The following is a 14,673-nucleotide window of genomic DNA, read 5'->3' as shown; positions in this document are numbered from 1 at the left end:
TCAAACCACGTTTAATGTCTTTGACACGAATACAAATATGAGTCGTGGAAAGATTCATTGATTCATCCCGTCAATCTGACACGATTACCACCCTAAAACATGGCATTCTGTTTCTTCTTTGTACTAGGATATCACCCTCACCCTAAAAATGAATATATATGTATACTTGCTATAAAATAAAGAAATCAAATGCCAAGTTGAACATATTAATCACCAACAAATATAGTTAATTATACATAAAAGGCCAAGCGAATTAAATATAAAAAAACACACACAAACCATTCTACACTAGACTTCCTTTACATTTTCACATATGAAGTAAACCAACTGTAAAAACAAAAAAAATAAAAAACTTTTATGAACTTTTTCTAGAATAACATACAAGTATATAGACTTACTTTTATATGATCAAATCCTTACACTTTAAAAAGTGAACAAAAAAGTACTTTTTTTTCTAAAAGTTTAAAATCTTAATCATGTAAGAAAAAACCCTTTTCCTTTTTAGCTTTAGCAAGTTAAATTTTTTTTACCATATTAAGTTTGTTTTAACGGTTTAAAGGTTTAATCGTTCAAAAACAAAGTCGAGACACTTATCTAGAAACTCACTGAAAGCCCGTCGAGTTTTATTTTTTTTACAATTACTAACGAATTACATTCCATCACAACAAATAAATCGGATCATCTTGGACCCGAAAGCTCCATTGCTTCAAATACAAGTGAAGATTCTTCAACATAATCAGCATACCTTTTCGGAAAACTTTCTTGTGCGCGAAATCTTGGCGTTTCGATGTTTTGTGAAGCTTCCCATCTTTCCACTAACCCTTCACCTTCCAACATTCTTAATACTTCCGACATTTTGGGTCGGTTTAACGCGCTAAATTGGGTGCACAAAAGTGCAACTTGAACCATTTCTTCCAACTCGGCCCGATCAAAATTGTTTTGTAATGATTTATCTACCATTAGATTTAGTTTCCCATCTTGATGGAGCTTCTTAACCTGTAAAATGAACTGTGTTATTGTAGAGCTAGCAATTTCGACGCGTTTGCTTAAAAGGGTTGGTATGGGTTGTTATTCAGTTCTTAACGAGTCAAATGTTAAAACGGGCCTAAAAGGGAAATGGTTTGACCAGGTTGAAAGTAGTGATTTTTTTGCGAAAGTGGCCCGTTTGACCAACCGCATTCCTTAACTAGCTCCTCCCCCCCCCCCCCCAAAAAAATCTACAAATACCCAAAATGGCCATTTCAAGAACGGTCGGACCAACCGCTTAAACCTGCCTTCCGACGGTTTATGGAACCAACAAGATCTTGACATGTGTCCACAAAATAACAAGATCCACTATCCTACTAATCTATTTTGTCTGATGACTGATGTATTCTGTCGGCCGACTGATCTATTTGGTCGGCCCTTTGTTTTAAAAATTAATCATTTTCTAAAATACCTGACCGAATAGATCAGTCGGCCGACAGAATATATCAGTAGGACGACAAGAATAGATCACTAGAATGGCAAATCTTGTTTTATTGACACGTGTCAAGATTTTGTTGGTTCCATAAACCGTCAGGCGACATATTTAAACGGTCGGTCCGACGGTCCGACCGTTCTTGAAATGACCATTTTGGGTATTTGTAGAATTGTGGGGCTCGTTAAGGAATGTGGTTGGTCAAATGGGGCCATTTTGGTCTTTTAACCATAATTTTTCCAACACAAAAATCCCTAATTCCCTACACCTTAAACAATTAGACTCTTATTTCAATATATACATATATATATATAGGAAAAGGTTTACACGCAAAGGGCTGTTATCGTACGAAGCGTATGAAAGATTAAATATAGCTTACATAATTATTAACATAGATTGCAAATTTTTATAAGTCGCGTAATTTTTTGTTGCGTAATTTTTTGTTTCTAAAATAAATAATACATAAACAAACGCAAAAAATGTGTATCGAAAACTCGAAATAACGATTCAAATCTTTATATAATATTATTTAGGAGTTTGCATTCAGTTAGAATATATTTTAGGCAACTTTCAACCAACTCGCATTTGGCCCGTTTCCCTTTGACGTACATTTTTTAAATTGAACCATCTGTAGAGGTGCACAAAAAACCCGAACCCGGAACCGGACCCGAAAAAGAAACCCGGAACCGGTTTTTTATACTCAGGTTTTTACTACCCGAACCCGTATCCGACCCTACCAGTAGGGTACGGATAGGGTATGCATTTTAGTACCAAAACCCGTACCCAAACCGGACTCAATTTGTACCCTATAATACCCGAAAACACGAACCGGGTTTTTCCAATACCCGATCTATACCCGAAAAATAGCTGGAAAATAACCCCTAAAAATTGCAACCCCTAAAAAATCCAATCTATACCCGAAAATACCCGTAAAAAAACCCGAAAATAGGGTATTAAAATACCCGGTTCTATACCCGGCGTGAACCCGATACATAGGGTATGATTTTTAGAGGTAATACCAGGACCCAAACCCAACCCAGGTATTGCTAATACCCGATTTTTCAAAACCCGATCATATCCGAACCCGAGTTTCTCTAATACCCAATTTGTGCAACTCTAACCATTTGCACAAACTCAAAAAATTCATTAAAGAAGAAAATCGAGAGAATACCCGATCGAGCATAACGACTTTTTGGTTAGCGACCGTCTTTCCGAAATCCAACGCCTTTTGACCCGTAATTAGCTCCAAAAGCAAGATCCCAAACCCAAAAACATCGGTTTTTTCAGACGACTGGCCCGTTGACAAATACTCGGGTGCAATGTGGCCCACGGTCCCACGAACCGCAGTGGTCACGTGAGAATCACGGTGGTCCAACAACTTAGCCAGCCCGAAATCTCCAACGACCGCCTCGAAATCTTCATCCAATAAAATATTGGCGGCTTTAACGTCCCGATGAATTATCTTTGGATCACTTTGTTCATGTAAATATAGTAAACCTCTTGCGGTTCCTAAAGCTATGTTTTTTCTTCTTGACCAGTCTAAAACCGGTTTCCCATGGATGTGTTCTGGTAAACCATAATCAGAAAATTCAGTTAAGGAAAAATAATTTAGACAAAAAATTGATAAAAAGAATTTTTTGCCAGTTAATTTATTTTTAAAATTTTCTTAGAAATCTAAGGCATTTATAAAAAATTAACTTTTACAAATAAAACAACATTTTTACAAAAGTAAGGGTGTAAATGAGCCAAGACGCTCATGAGATTACTCAAGATCAGCTCGCTAAAAGCTTGAATCGAGCCACGCTTAAACGAGCTCAAGCCTAAATTGAAGCCGGTTTAATAAACGAACCTGGGCTTCATATACCATGCGTGTTTCGGCTCGCGATCATAAACGAGCCTATTTTGATATAAAAATATATATTACATAATAAAAATTATGTATACATATATATAACCATGAGTCGAGCCGTTCGTGAGCTGCTTGAGATCAGCTCGCTAATGTTTCGGTTTTTTTTTTGTTTCTATTTTGGTTTTGAAAATTTTGAGCCGATTTTTTTATGAGCTAAATATATTTTTAGTTAATAATTAATTGATTATTATATATTTGCTAAAATTATTGAGTTAAACTTATTACAAATTTTGTTTGGTTTTAACCTCCCGACCCGTTCGTGAGCTGCTTGAGATCAGCTCACTAAAAACTCGAATCGAGTTGAGCTTAAACAAGCTCTAGCCTAAACAAGCACACTATTCATACTATATAATCATTTATCTAATATAATGAATATATATTTCATGAGAAACTTAAGTTTAACTATATATATAATTATGATAAAAATAACCAAATGGTATATATTATGTTATATAAAATAAAAACTGTAATATTAAATATATACAAAAATAACTACATATGTATAGAAAATTCCAACAACTTTGTAGCATATATTATACGAACCTCTTAATTTAGAAGCAACACTTCCGTTTGGCATAAACGGGTAGACTAAAATCCGCTCATTTTCGGTGGAACAAAATCCCCAAAGGCGTAAAAGATTTCGATGAACAGCCAAACTTATGGTTTCAACTTCTGTTTGAAACTGAACTTCACCTCCAAAACTATTGTCATCTTTCAACTTCTTAACCGCCACGACCGTGCCATCTGTCAACAATCCTTTGTAAACAATTCCAAATCCGCCTGTACCTAAAATATTCTTTGCATTGAAGTTATCGGTAGCAGCCCATAGTTCCTTAAACGTAAATCTTCTCAAATGGCCCAAGCAAACCTCGGGATCAAATTGATCTGTTTACAAAATCAAATTAGTGTCATACAAAATATCAAAGACAAAATAGATATATCATTTCAACAAAAAAAAAATTTAATATAATGACTTAGTAGGTTTTAAGCATTAAAATACACTTATGAACAGTTCTATTGGTTAGTTTAGAGCTAAATGAAAACATTAGCTAATCTGCAACTCTGCACTCACTCTATTAAAAAAAGTTAGATTATCGTTGATTTATTGTAACAGCATAGTTTTTATAATCACATTCAACACATAAATTATTTGTAAAACAAAAAGCTTGGAACAAAATATTTTGGACCCGAACCCGTATTGAAAAATTTCCCGCTCATTTTGTCACCTCTATTTGCAGGATTATGATTTAAGGTCAATAAACCAAATGTGATGAATTGCTATACTGAAACTGATTATATTTTAGAGGATAGATGTAAGACTACCTAATAAGTTAATTGTAAATAAAACAATAACTAACCATTAACATCAAAGAATATTTGCTGATTTTTACGATATCGCCACCAAATGAGAAACACAATAACCAGGATTATTAGTAATATAGCACCAAAGCTTGAGCCAAGAGCGATAGCTAGACGGCGACTTTTATCCCCGGATGAAGATTCACCTGATAAATTAAACATTAATATATCAGAATACCATATTTGTGTTGCACAAGAGGTGGCAATTACGGCCTGGCCTGTTTACATATAAATTTTGTAAAGAAAAAAAAAGTGACTGTTATGTCATAATATAGATTTTGTAAGCATTTTTAACAGGAATTATTCATAGTTTCTTAAAAAGGGTTAACTTCATGTGTATGTTTTAAATTTTAAAATTTTCATGTATAATAAGTTTCATAATTTCATATTTACCCTTTCAAAACACTAAAAGTATCATATTTACACATACCATAGTAAACAAAAAAAAATCAGTTTCACTTGATAAACATATAGGGAAACTGGAAACAGTATTCTTTACCGTGAATCGCCTATGCATATAACTAATCTTCGTTAATTTAGTGGAAACAGGAAATCATAAGATACGTTTTAGATTTATTACAGAATAGATAAATATTATATTTTTACTGTTTTACTATTAATATAATTCCATTGATGAAAAAGTAATGTTTACATCGAAACAACAGGCAAACAGGCAACAAGCTGCGCCAGTACCAATTTTTGAATTGCAAAACCAAGTCTTTTAAACTTTTACACTTTTTGAAGGATATATATGAAATTGCGCATATTAAATAGTCAACACGCTATCAACGCGACGGGAAATGATCATATAACATGAAAAGAATGTTTATGGAATACCAGACGGTGGAAAAGCGAGAGGCTCGGGATAAACAACTGCACAGCCATTTGCAGAATTATCCTCACATAGTAAAGGGTTTCCTATAATTCTGAAAAAAAAAAAGAAATTTAGATTGGATCATGATGTAGAGATGATTAAAGAAAAAGATAATTACAATAAAACCTCTATTAATTAATAATGTTGGGACCAAGATATTTTATTAATTTAGCGAGATATTATTATATTAATTTAAAGAGATTTTACGTATGACCTTTAAATTTCCAAGTGCAATATACATTCACAAATTAATTGAATTTGTCAAGTTTATTGTTTTTGAGTAAGTAAAAAGTTAGTTCATGATAGCAAAATATAAATTACAAAAACAAGTTTCAGGCACATATCTTCTCCGTGTACATTAAACATGGTTAGAAACTGATCGCTATAAAATGTCCATTGAAAATTCTTATTTTTAAATCAACTATGACTATATATTCATTTTTTACTAGACAAACTAAAAATTTGGAATCTTTTGGTAACTATCAATTTATAGTTTCGTTGGGACCAATATATATACAGTAGGATTTCAAAAAAGTTATTATCTTATTATTTTATTGACTGTGGTCCAATTTTGCACTGGTCCCAAGTTGGGACCGGACAAATTATTAATTTCATCGAGGTTATTAATTTATCAAGTATAAATTTATATGAGGTTTTATTGTACTATAAAAGATGAAAAGTAACTCACTTGAATGTTCTTGCAGATATATTAGGCAACACACCGCTAAAGTTGTTATATGACAAGTCTCTACATCACAAAGTAATCATTTTTAATTACAATAAGTACAATAACTAAACAAATAAAATAAAAAACTATCTTGTAATAAAACAAAAATAAATATATATTTTGTAAGGCAAGTTGACATACACAAGTGTGAGGCTTCCAAGTTTCGATAGCGATTCAGGTACTGGTCCAGCAAGGCTGTTGTTGTTTAGTCGCCTAGCTTGAGCATTAATACAAATTGTAATTAGAAAATTTCACAATAAACTCTCACTTGCTGGCTGACAATGTTGATCCATTTATGTAAAAATCATTAACTCAAGAAAAGCGTATTCTTTAATGGTGTAACGTCTCGAAAATCAGTATCATGCAAAGATTTATATTGACATAATATCATTTCTTATGTAATTATAATTAGAGTATTAACAATTTTAGAAAACTAAGAGAGTGACAAAATGTGCAAAAATGACCCGTTTTAAACAAACCCCATTTGACCCGCTTATCTTGCCACCTGTACTGCATGCATGCTAAAGGTGGCAGTTTTGACTTTTGACTTGTTTACGTATAAATGGGTCAGATCGAATTGTTTTTATCTCAAATAGGTCAAATTAAAAGATAGTTTTTTTTTTACCAGCTAATAAAAATTAGATTGTTATTGTGTTATCATAATATCGCTTATCTAATCATGATTCAATCCAATAAGAAACTTAAAAATGGATAAAATATTGTCTGCGGGTCAACATAACCCGTTTTAAAGTGAACTAAAAATAACCCATTTTTTAACAAAACCTATTTCGGGCCGTTACCCGACCCGATCATCTTGCCACCTCTAATGCACACATTAAAAATAAAAAAAATAAAAAAAAAACTTACAATAAATTCAAATTTTTGAGATCTCCTAAAGAAGTAGGCAGTTCACCACTGAACTTATTCCCTGAAAGATCAAGTGTTTGAAGTTTCTTTAACTTCCCTAGTGCACCCGTAATTGGACCCGAAATTGCATTATCCTGTAACATACTAAACAAACACAACAAATGACCCATTTTTAGCACACAAATATTACCATGGTAAAAAAATATTCAGTGTTTTAGGTAAACTATGGGAAAGGTGATTACATGGATTGCAAGTTACTAAGATTTTCAATTGCAGAAGATAAAGTCCCGGATAAATTCTGACCTGGCATTCCTCTGATGATCGTCAAATGAAAGAAACAGAGTTAAAATTAAAGTATGCAACACTACAAAAAAACAGAGAAACTGCATGATATGTAAAATAATATTACCCTTTCTTACGAATTTTGGCAACCGATATTAAAGAAGACAAAATAAAAACAACCATACATGTGATTACTTATTTTAGCAACAAAGTTACCTTTTTTTATTGTTGAATTTTCAAAGTTGTCTATGTGACATCTTATTTATCATTTTAGTGCATATGAGTTAACATAAAAAATAAATATTTATATCACAGTTATTATTCTTCATAAACTTATGCTTAAATAACTAAACAGTGTACATTATGGTAAACTTATGGTATACATATAAATCATAATGTTATTTTTTAAATTAACTAATAAACTATACACAAAAATGATTATAAACATAAATAAATAAATTAACTAATAAAAAAATGAGCCAAGCTAGATGTTAAAAATTAGAAATTGAAACGAGCCAAGCTCGGGTTGAGCTCGGCTCGTTTACCACTACTTGTAAATAAATACTATTTTTTACCTTTTTCACATAAACATCAACTATGTTGTGCTAGCAACGAACACGTAAAATCAGTTAAAATGAGGTTGATTGCAAGTATTAGTAATGAATATAACGTCCGTTTCTATTTAGCGCCTAACTTACACTAGGTTGCTAAATTCAAGAAAAAAAAAGTGAAGTTTGTATTTTGTTTCTGTATAGTGTTATTTGCACCTTGAAAAACTATTATATTTAAAACATTGTTTTTTTAAATATTAATCATAAATACTTACAGATCAAATACAGATCCATCAGAAGTGCAAGTAACCATCTTCCAACTACAAGGATCAACAGATGACCAATCCCAGTTGTCAAGAACATTATGTGGATCTTTAATATCATGCTTTATAGCCATTAGTGCCACAACTGCATTAACATGTTACATACATATTAAAGATCATATTTTGATTTTCGACAAATCATACAAGTAAATAAGTACAATTTTGAAGACAAAATATTGTATTCGAATCGGTTTCTTCGAAATTTCTGAAACTGAATCAGAATTAGAACCGATTCGAAAATTAAAATTGAGAAACTATATATGTGTCAAATATATTTACTGCAAAATACGTAAAAAACAATAAAAATAATAAAAATTTTAAAAAAATACTAAATTATTTCAAAATTTGATATTCATCTTTTTAAAATTATAGACATCATAATCATTTAATTTTCGAATTCCAAGGTATCTCCGTGAAAAAAACAGCAAAAATCGGTGAAAAATACTTGAAAACAGCAAAAATCCGACTTGACCGAATAATGTTGGCAGAGTTTAAAAAACTCGCCTTGGCACCTTACCGAGTACTCGGCCACCTAGACCGACTTTTACAACACTAACAATAATATACTAATAAAATTCCTAAAAATAAATAAAATTTAAAAACTTAACTTTTAAAAACACATTAAAACTCACCTTCATAATTCACACCAGAAGGAGAAAGAGTTGCAGTGCAAACATTCATCATCCATGCCAAAATCACTAATAACCCTAATACTCTATACACATACTCTCTCTTCTCCATAATAATAATAATAGTAGTAGTAATAATAATAATAATAATAATAATAATAATAATAATCCACACCAAAGCTTCAAACTTTAATCACACAAAACTAAAGTTCATTAATTTCACTGATTTCCCGCCATATTTGATCCACCATAATAATGCACACCAAGTGTTCGGCCAAATTCCTCAGCTAAAAAACTTCAAACTTTAATCACACAAACATCAGGCTTCGTTAGTTTCACTGGTTTCGCGCCAAATTTGAAACAACTGGTATTGAAATTTTGAAAAAACTTTGAAACACAAGAATGCACACCAAGTGTTTGATATAATGCCTGAACGAAAAAACCAAAAGTTTTTAGTTGAAACGATGAGATCTGGTGAATTGGGTCAACTGGGTTTGTTTGTAATGAGATGATAGGTTGAGTGATGATCTGGGTGCTTCGAATTTTGGGTGTTGGTGGTGGTTCGTTATCAAAATCAACATCTTTGAATGTACAGGTGAGAGTGGTCTTTAATGGCGGAAATGTGAAAGAATAGAAACAAAAAGAAATGATTAAATTAAATTAAAATTAATATTTTATATTTGGTGAATGGTGATTAGATAAAGAACAAAGAGAAAGTTAAAATGGCTGCAGGTTAAATGTCGTAGATCACGTGCATGGCTTGTCGTAGCATAATAATAATAATAATAATAATAACAATAATTTATTTGTTTTCGAGATTATGGGTACATTGACAAAACTAGCCGCTAATTGAAATTGTAGCTTTTTAGATATATTATGGTGTTTGGCAGTGTAACTAAATCTTCTAATAAAATGATTAAAATAGACATAAATAAAAAAAACATAATACTAAATATACATATCTTGGAAGGTTATTTAAGTAATTTTAAATAGTAAAAGTTTGTAGCCTTTTTTAAACGCTACTAGTAAGAGCTTCTAGTTTTAAGCTCCTTCAACCAAACAATGTTTTTTTATTTAGTATGAACTTTTTCTTAAAAGCTTGAAGCTCCTACAAGCTTCATACCAAACATACCCTATATATGGCCTGATATTCATCAGGTATACCCATGAGGTATGAGTTATAACTAGAGGTGCATAAAATACCTTCAACCGAACCCGACCCGGAACCGATTTCTACCTATACCCGACTCGCGGGTACGACTTGGTATCGGAATTCTCCCCAGACCCGTACCTTGAACAGACCTGACCCGGACCCGTCGGAACTGGTTCCTCCTTTACTCGATCAAACCCAGACCCGACTCGGCCCGAAAATATCTGGTCAAATACCCAACTATACCGGAACCGGTTCCTACAATACCTTATTTTGACTTTTAATGACCATATCCGGTTTCGGGTCCTACAAATACCCAATTTGTGCACCTCTAGACATAACCGTGGGTATTGGTATACCTATATAACACGGGATCATCGTTACTCAACAATCATTTTCAAAATGGCGTTGTCACATAGTATATTTGTATATAGATTTGGCATGTGTACTTTGATGTTGTCGGTTCAAACAAAGACAATGAGATCCTATACCGAGGTTTTCTATTTTAGGTTGGCGGACGACAACACAAAGTTACAAACATAGTTACTATCTTGTTCATAGAATTTACTCTACTTAGTCTACGTTTGTGAAATTGTTCGCAGGTCCAACCTACCCAAAAGGGTAGAAATGTGATAACACTATCTCACTATTTAGCAATTTTTTATACTTTATATGGAAATTTTTAATTTATTTAAAATTAATTCATTGATTTTTCAGCACAATCTCTATATCCTAGAGCACAATCTCTATAGCTAGGATATCTTTTGGGTTAAATAGGCAGTCAATCACAAAATTAGTTGGTTGGTTAACTAACATAATATAGAATATAAAGTTAGTGTGATTGACAACTTAATTATATGTGAAATAATATATTTATATTCTATGCAAATTTCAAATGGGTAAAGAATAAACATCATGATTACAATATATGCAAAAATAATAAGCACATTGTTGACATAATCATAATCATTTTTAAGTAAGTTGCTCACTTGCTTCCACCTTATATTCCTACAAATCTTTCACAATAACTTCTTCTTTCTCCATTTCCATTGTAAATTTCTAGTTTATGAAACATTATATTGCATATATTTTAATATATATAATCATATCTCGATATAAGTATTAATAAGGATTTATATGTTTGTTTTGGGTTTATAATTTTGGAGTTAATAGTTTAGTATTTGTGATGTCATTTGTAAAAAGTATAATATTTATAACTATGACCTTTTTAATTTCATCATTTAAGTCACACCATAAGTTTTTTTTTATTAAATCCTAACATGGTAAATATATATATATATATATATATATATATATATATATATATATATATTTCTAAAACATGTTGGTAATTAACAAAAGTCATTAAAATCACATATTTTTTCTTGAACAACATTTGAAGCTATATTCAATACCTGCATGAGCCTTTTCTGAGATGAAATGTTAACTATCTATACTGATTTTGACTTCTAGACTTGACTTACTCGGTAACACCATTAAGAAGGAAACCCATAAAAAAACTCTCTTAAGTCAAGTTTCAAACCTGAGACCATAAGATTCTAATCTATAACCGTAACTATCATGCTAGTAGACTAGAAGACTAAATACCACTTAAATAAACATTTTATCATGTTAGTAAATTTAATGTATAAATGACTGAAAACTTTATTTTGGCAAAAGTGTGGAAGTGATGATCATTGAAGAAACACCAAACCATGTCTAATTTGATGATTTCTTTTGGGAACAAAGATTCTTTTGTGTAGGGCAAAGAGCTAGAGAACAAAGTGAACAAACATGCTATAAATAGTGTTAAGCTATAATAACTAATGAGTGGGCACATGTAAAATAGCATTGTAGCAAATTATCCTGCCTTTTTATTTATTTTCCAACTTATTAAAAAAATAAGTTAAAAATACACCTTTTGTTTATTAATAAAACATTAATATTTAGAAAAACAGAAAGGTCAAAATAAATATGACAAGTAGATAAATATATACCGAAATAACTTCTAATTTAAAAAAAAAATATTAACAAATTTAAGACACTAATCTAGTAATAAGTTAACAAACATATATACCCAACAAAATCTCACTTATATTTTGCGGTCTAGAAAAAGTAGAAGCAAGCTTTGCATCTTGACAAGAAGATAGAGTGACCACTCGCACTTAGGGGGTATTTGGTATTGTTTATTTTAAATAAGTTATTAACTTTTTGAAAAAGTTAAAAGGTGTTCGGTATTGTATGTTATTGTGAGGGAATCTCTCTCATACAACTCCATAGGGAAGTAAAAAGTTTTTGGCCTTTAACATTGATACGCTTAAACCTTGAAAGTTGAAAGTGTTTGATAAAACGCTTATTTCCTTTTTATGTTATGCAGCGTAATCATTTTACGAGATATTTTTTTAGCTGATGTGCTTTATTGGCTTGTAACATCAGGAGCTTAGAGGTTCCTCCAGTCTTGTATGTTCCGATACATCTAGCAGGTTTCTAGATTTTTAAGAAATCAAGTGGGAGTTCTGTTTTGGAATTGATCACTAGACCAACTAAAATAAATGGTGTGCATTATGTTCAGGTAAGGTGTAGTTATGATTATATTGTTGTTATATTTCAATATAGGTAGCTTCAAGTAATTAATTCTTTCACATTTTTTAGTGACAATCGTTGCTATGTTGCTAGAAGAATGAAAAGTTAAATTTTCTGGTCAAAAAGATGCTTTCTTTTCCTTTAGACTGTAAGTAGTCTAAATTTCTAACATAACTTTTGTTCCTTAATTTCCATGATATGTTTGATAATGAACGAGAAGGTCGTCGTGTTCACATTAGGGTTAAAGGAGTATATATATGGTTGTTCAGAAAACTTCGAATGGTAATTAAGAAGTAACACATCTATATTTTCAAGCAATTGAACATATATTACTATATTAGTGTGTGCATGTATGTATGTATGTAATATGTATATATCTAAGTGAATATTTAAATATATACTTTTATTAAATGTGCCATATGTATACATACGTATGCAGCTAATGAAGTGAAACATATTTAATAATGTATATTGTGATATTGTTGATTGCAGCGAAAGAGACGGAGAGTCTGGTCAAGAAGATGATTTTTTACTATCAAATTCATACTACCTGGTAATACTTACTTTTTGTTGATGCTTATAATATTAAATGTATCTAATAATTTTATGCATCTTTACACAATTCCAGCTTGGAGTTTATTCATCACTTGTCTTCCAGGAGTCCACACAGATAAAATCAGGAAGAATACACAATGTAGATTGGTTAATTGTGCACTAACAGTAGTTAAGAGTTATCTTAACAAAAGGACATATACAGCCTTAACTTTAATGATATATTATTCTGACTTTAGAAAAGCAATTGTATTCTACTTTTAGTCAAAGTAGACAAGATACATTTATTTTTAGAATCCGTAATTAATTTTGACTACATGCTTAATATGTTGGCCAGTAACCGATGCGGTTGTGGTTTAGTTGACTTTACAAAGTTTGATATATAGTTTCTGGCAATGCGTTTAACTAGACAGTTTCATGTATGTATTTTGTTTTGTTTCTTTTAATGAAGCCGGACATAGTTTTACTCACAAGTTAAATAAGTTTTATGTTTTTATCTTAAGATATACTATTTTGTTCTATATGTAAAGAAAAATAGTTTACCAGTTATTAAAACATTGTGTATTGATGATTTTTAATTGAGAAAGAAATGTCAACATTTGTAATAAACATACAAAAGTCATTCTCTTTGATAACCAGGTCAACTTTTACTTTAAAAAATAATTCAAATTATTATCATAATAATGATTTCTATTAATGAAACTGAAAATATGTTAACTTACAAAAACCACATATTAATTTTTTAAAAATTGTATTTTAGCCCGTGTGTTACACGGGCATATAACCTAGTTATATATATTTGTCATTTTGTTTTTTAGTTGGTCAAAAAGTGGTAATCGGCTTATATATTTATTGGTTTTAAGAGGTAACTACTGAATATAAAAGTTAATTAAATAATAACCAAATTAATTACAATCCAATTGGTTTTGAACATAGCTTGTGATTCATACAATATTGAATAGTTTCCTAAACATGTTATGAAATAGAAAAAGTGTTGGTAAATCAAGAACAATTATATGACAAACTGATATAAACAAGAGATAAAGAACAAGATTGAACAATAAAATTTTTGATATAATGAATCGATCTATAGTTTACAACAGATGTGGATGGTATATATACACGCCCAACAAACACGATGTTTCATTGAAACGTCGTATATCTAACCCTGATAACTGTAATTCATTTTTTAGCTTTCATATGTACATTCTACGCCCTTCTACTTTAATAATACATAAAGATACTAGCCATATTTTCTACTAATGACACTTGGTCCCGTTTATTTAATTTATCTTTCAATAAAATCTAGAATCATGTAAAATGTGACCATAAGAAAAGCAAATAGGATTTTAATATTCTATGATATTGACTGATATTAATTGATACGGAAAATTTAACTTGAACTTTT

The 14,673-nt window shown here is 30.9% G+C and overlaps 1 protein-coding gene across 1 annotated transcript; it reads right to left on the bottom strand.

Moving 5' to 3' along the window:
- Positions 1–676: 676 nt before the first annotated feature.
- LOC143615631 (protein NSP-INTERACTING KINASE 3-like) lies at positions 677–9,655 on the bottom strand. Its single transcript, XM_077088711.1, has 11 exons — positions 8,984–9,655; positions 8,304–8,436; positions 7,438–7,509; positions 7,196–7,339; positions 6,470–6,541; positions 6,290–6,349; positions 5,565–5,653; positions 4,727–4,873; positions 3,912–4,253; positions 2,631–3,025; positions 677–996 (listed from the first exon to the last, which is right to left on the bottom strand). Exons 1-11 carry the CDS (start codon positions 9,090–9,092, stop codon positions 679–681), a joined length of 1,881 nt encoding a protein of 626 aa, XP_076944826.1. The 5' UTR covers positions 9,093–9,655; the 3' UTR covers positions 677–678.
- Between the last annotated feature and the right edge of the window lie 5,018 nt (positions 9,656–14,673).

This window comes from Bidens hawaiensis, unplaced genomic scaffold (genome assembly GCF_021521415.1).
Source record: "Bidens hawaiensis isolate Kalapana, Puna unplaced genomic scaffold, B.hawaiensis_p1.1 tig00043649_1, whole genome shotgun sequence".
NCBI classification, from domain to species: Eukaryota; Viridiplantae; Streptophyta; class Magnoliopsida; order Asterales; family Asteraceae; genus Bidens; species Bidens hawaiensis.
This window is presented reverse-complemented; position numbering and strand designations above follow the sequence as displayed.

Coding starts and splice junctions, on each gene's coding strand:
- LOC143615631 (XM_077088711.1), bottom strand. CDS start 9,092: ATGGAGAAGAGAGAGTATGTGTATAGAGTATTAGGGTTATTAGTGATT. Junction 6,542..7,195: donor CTCAAAAATTTGAATTTATT/GTAAGTTTTTTT, acceptor TGCTCAAGCTAG/GCGACTAAACAACAACAGCC. Junction 4,254..4,726: donor AATATTCTTTGATGTTAATG/GTTAGTTATTGT, acceptor TTTTGTAAACAG/ATCAATTTGATCCCGAGGTT.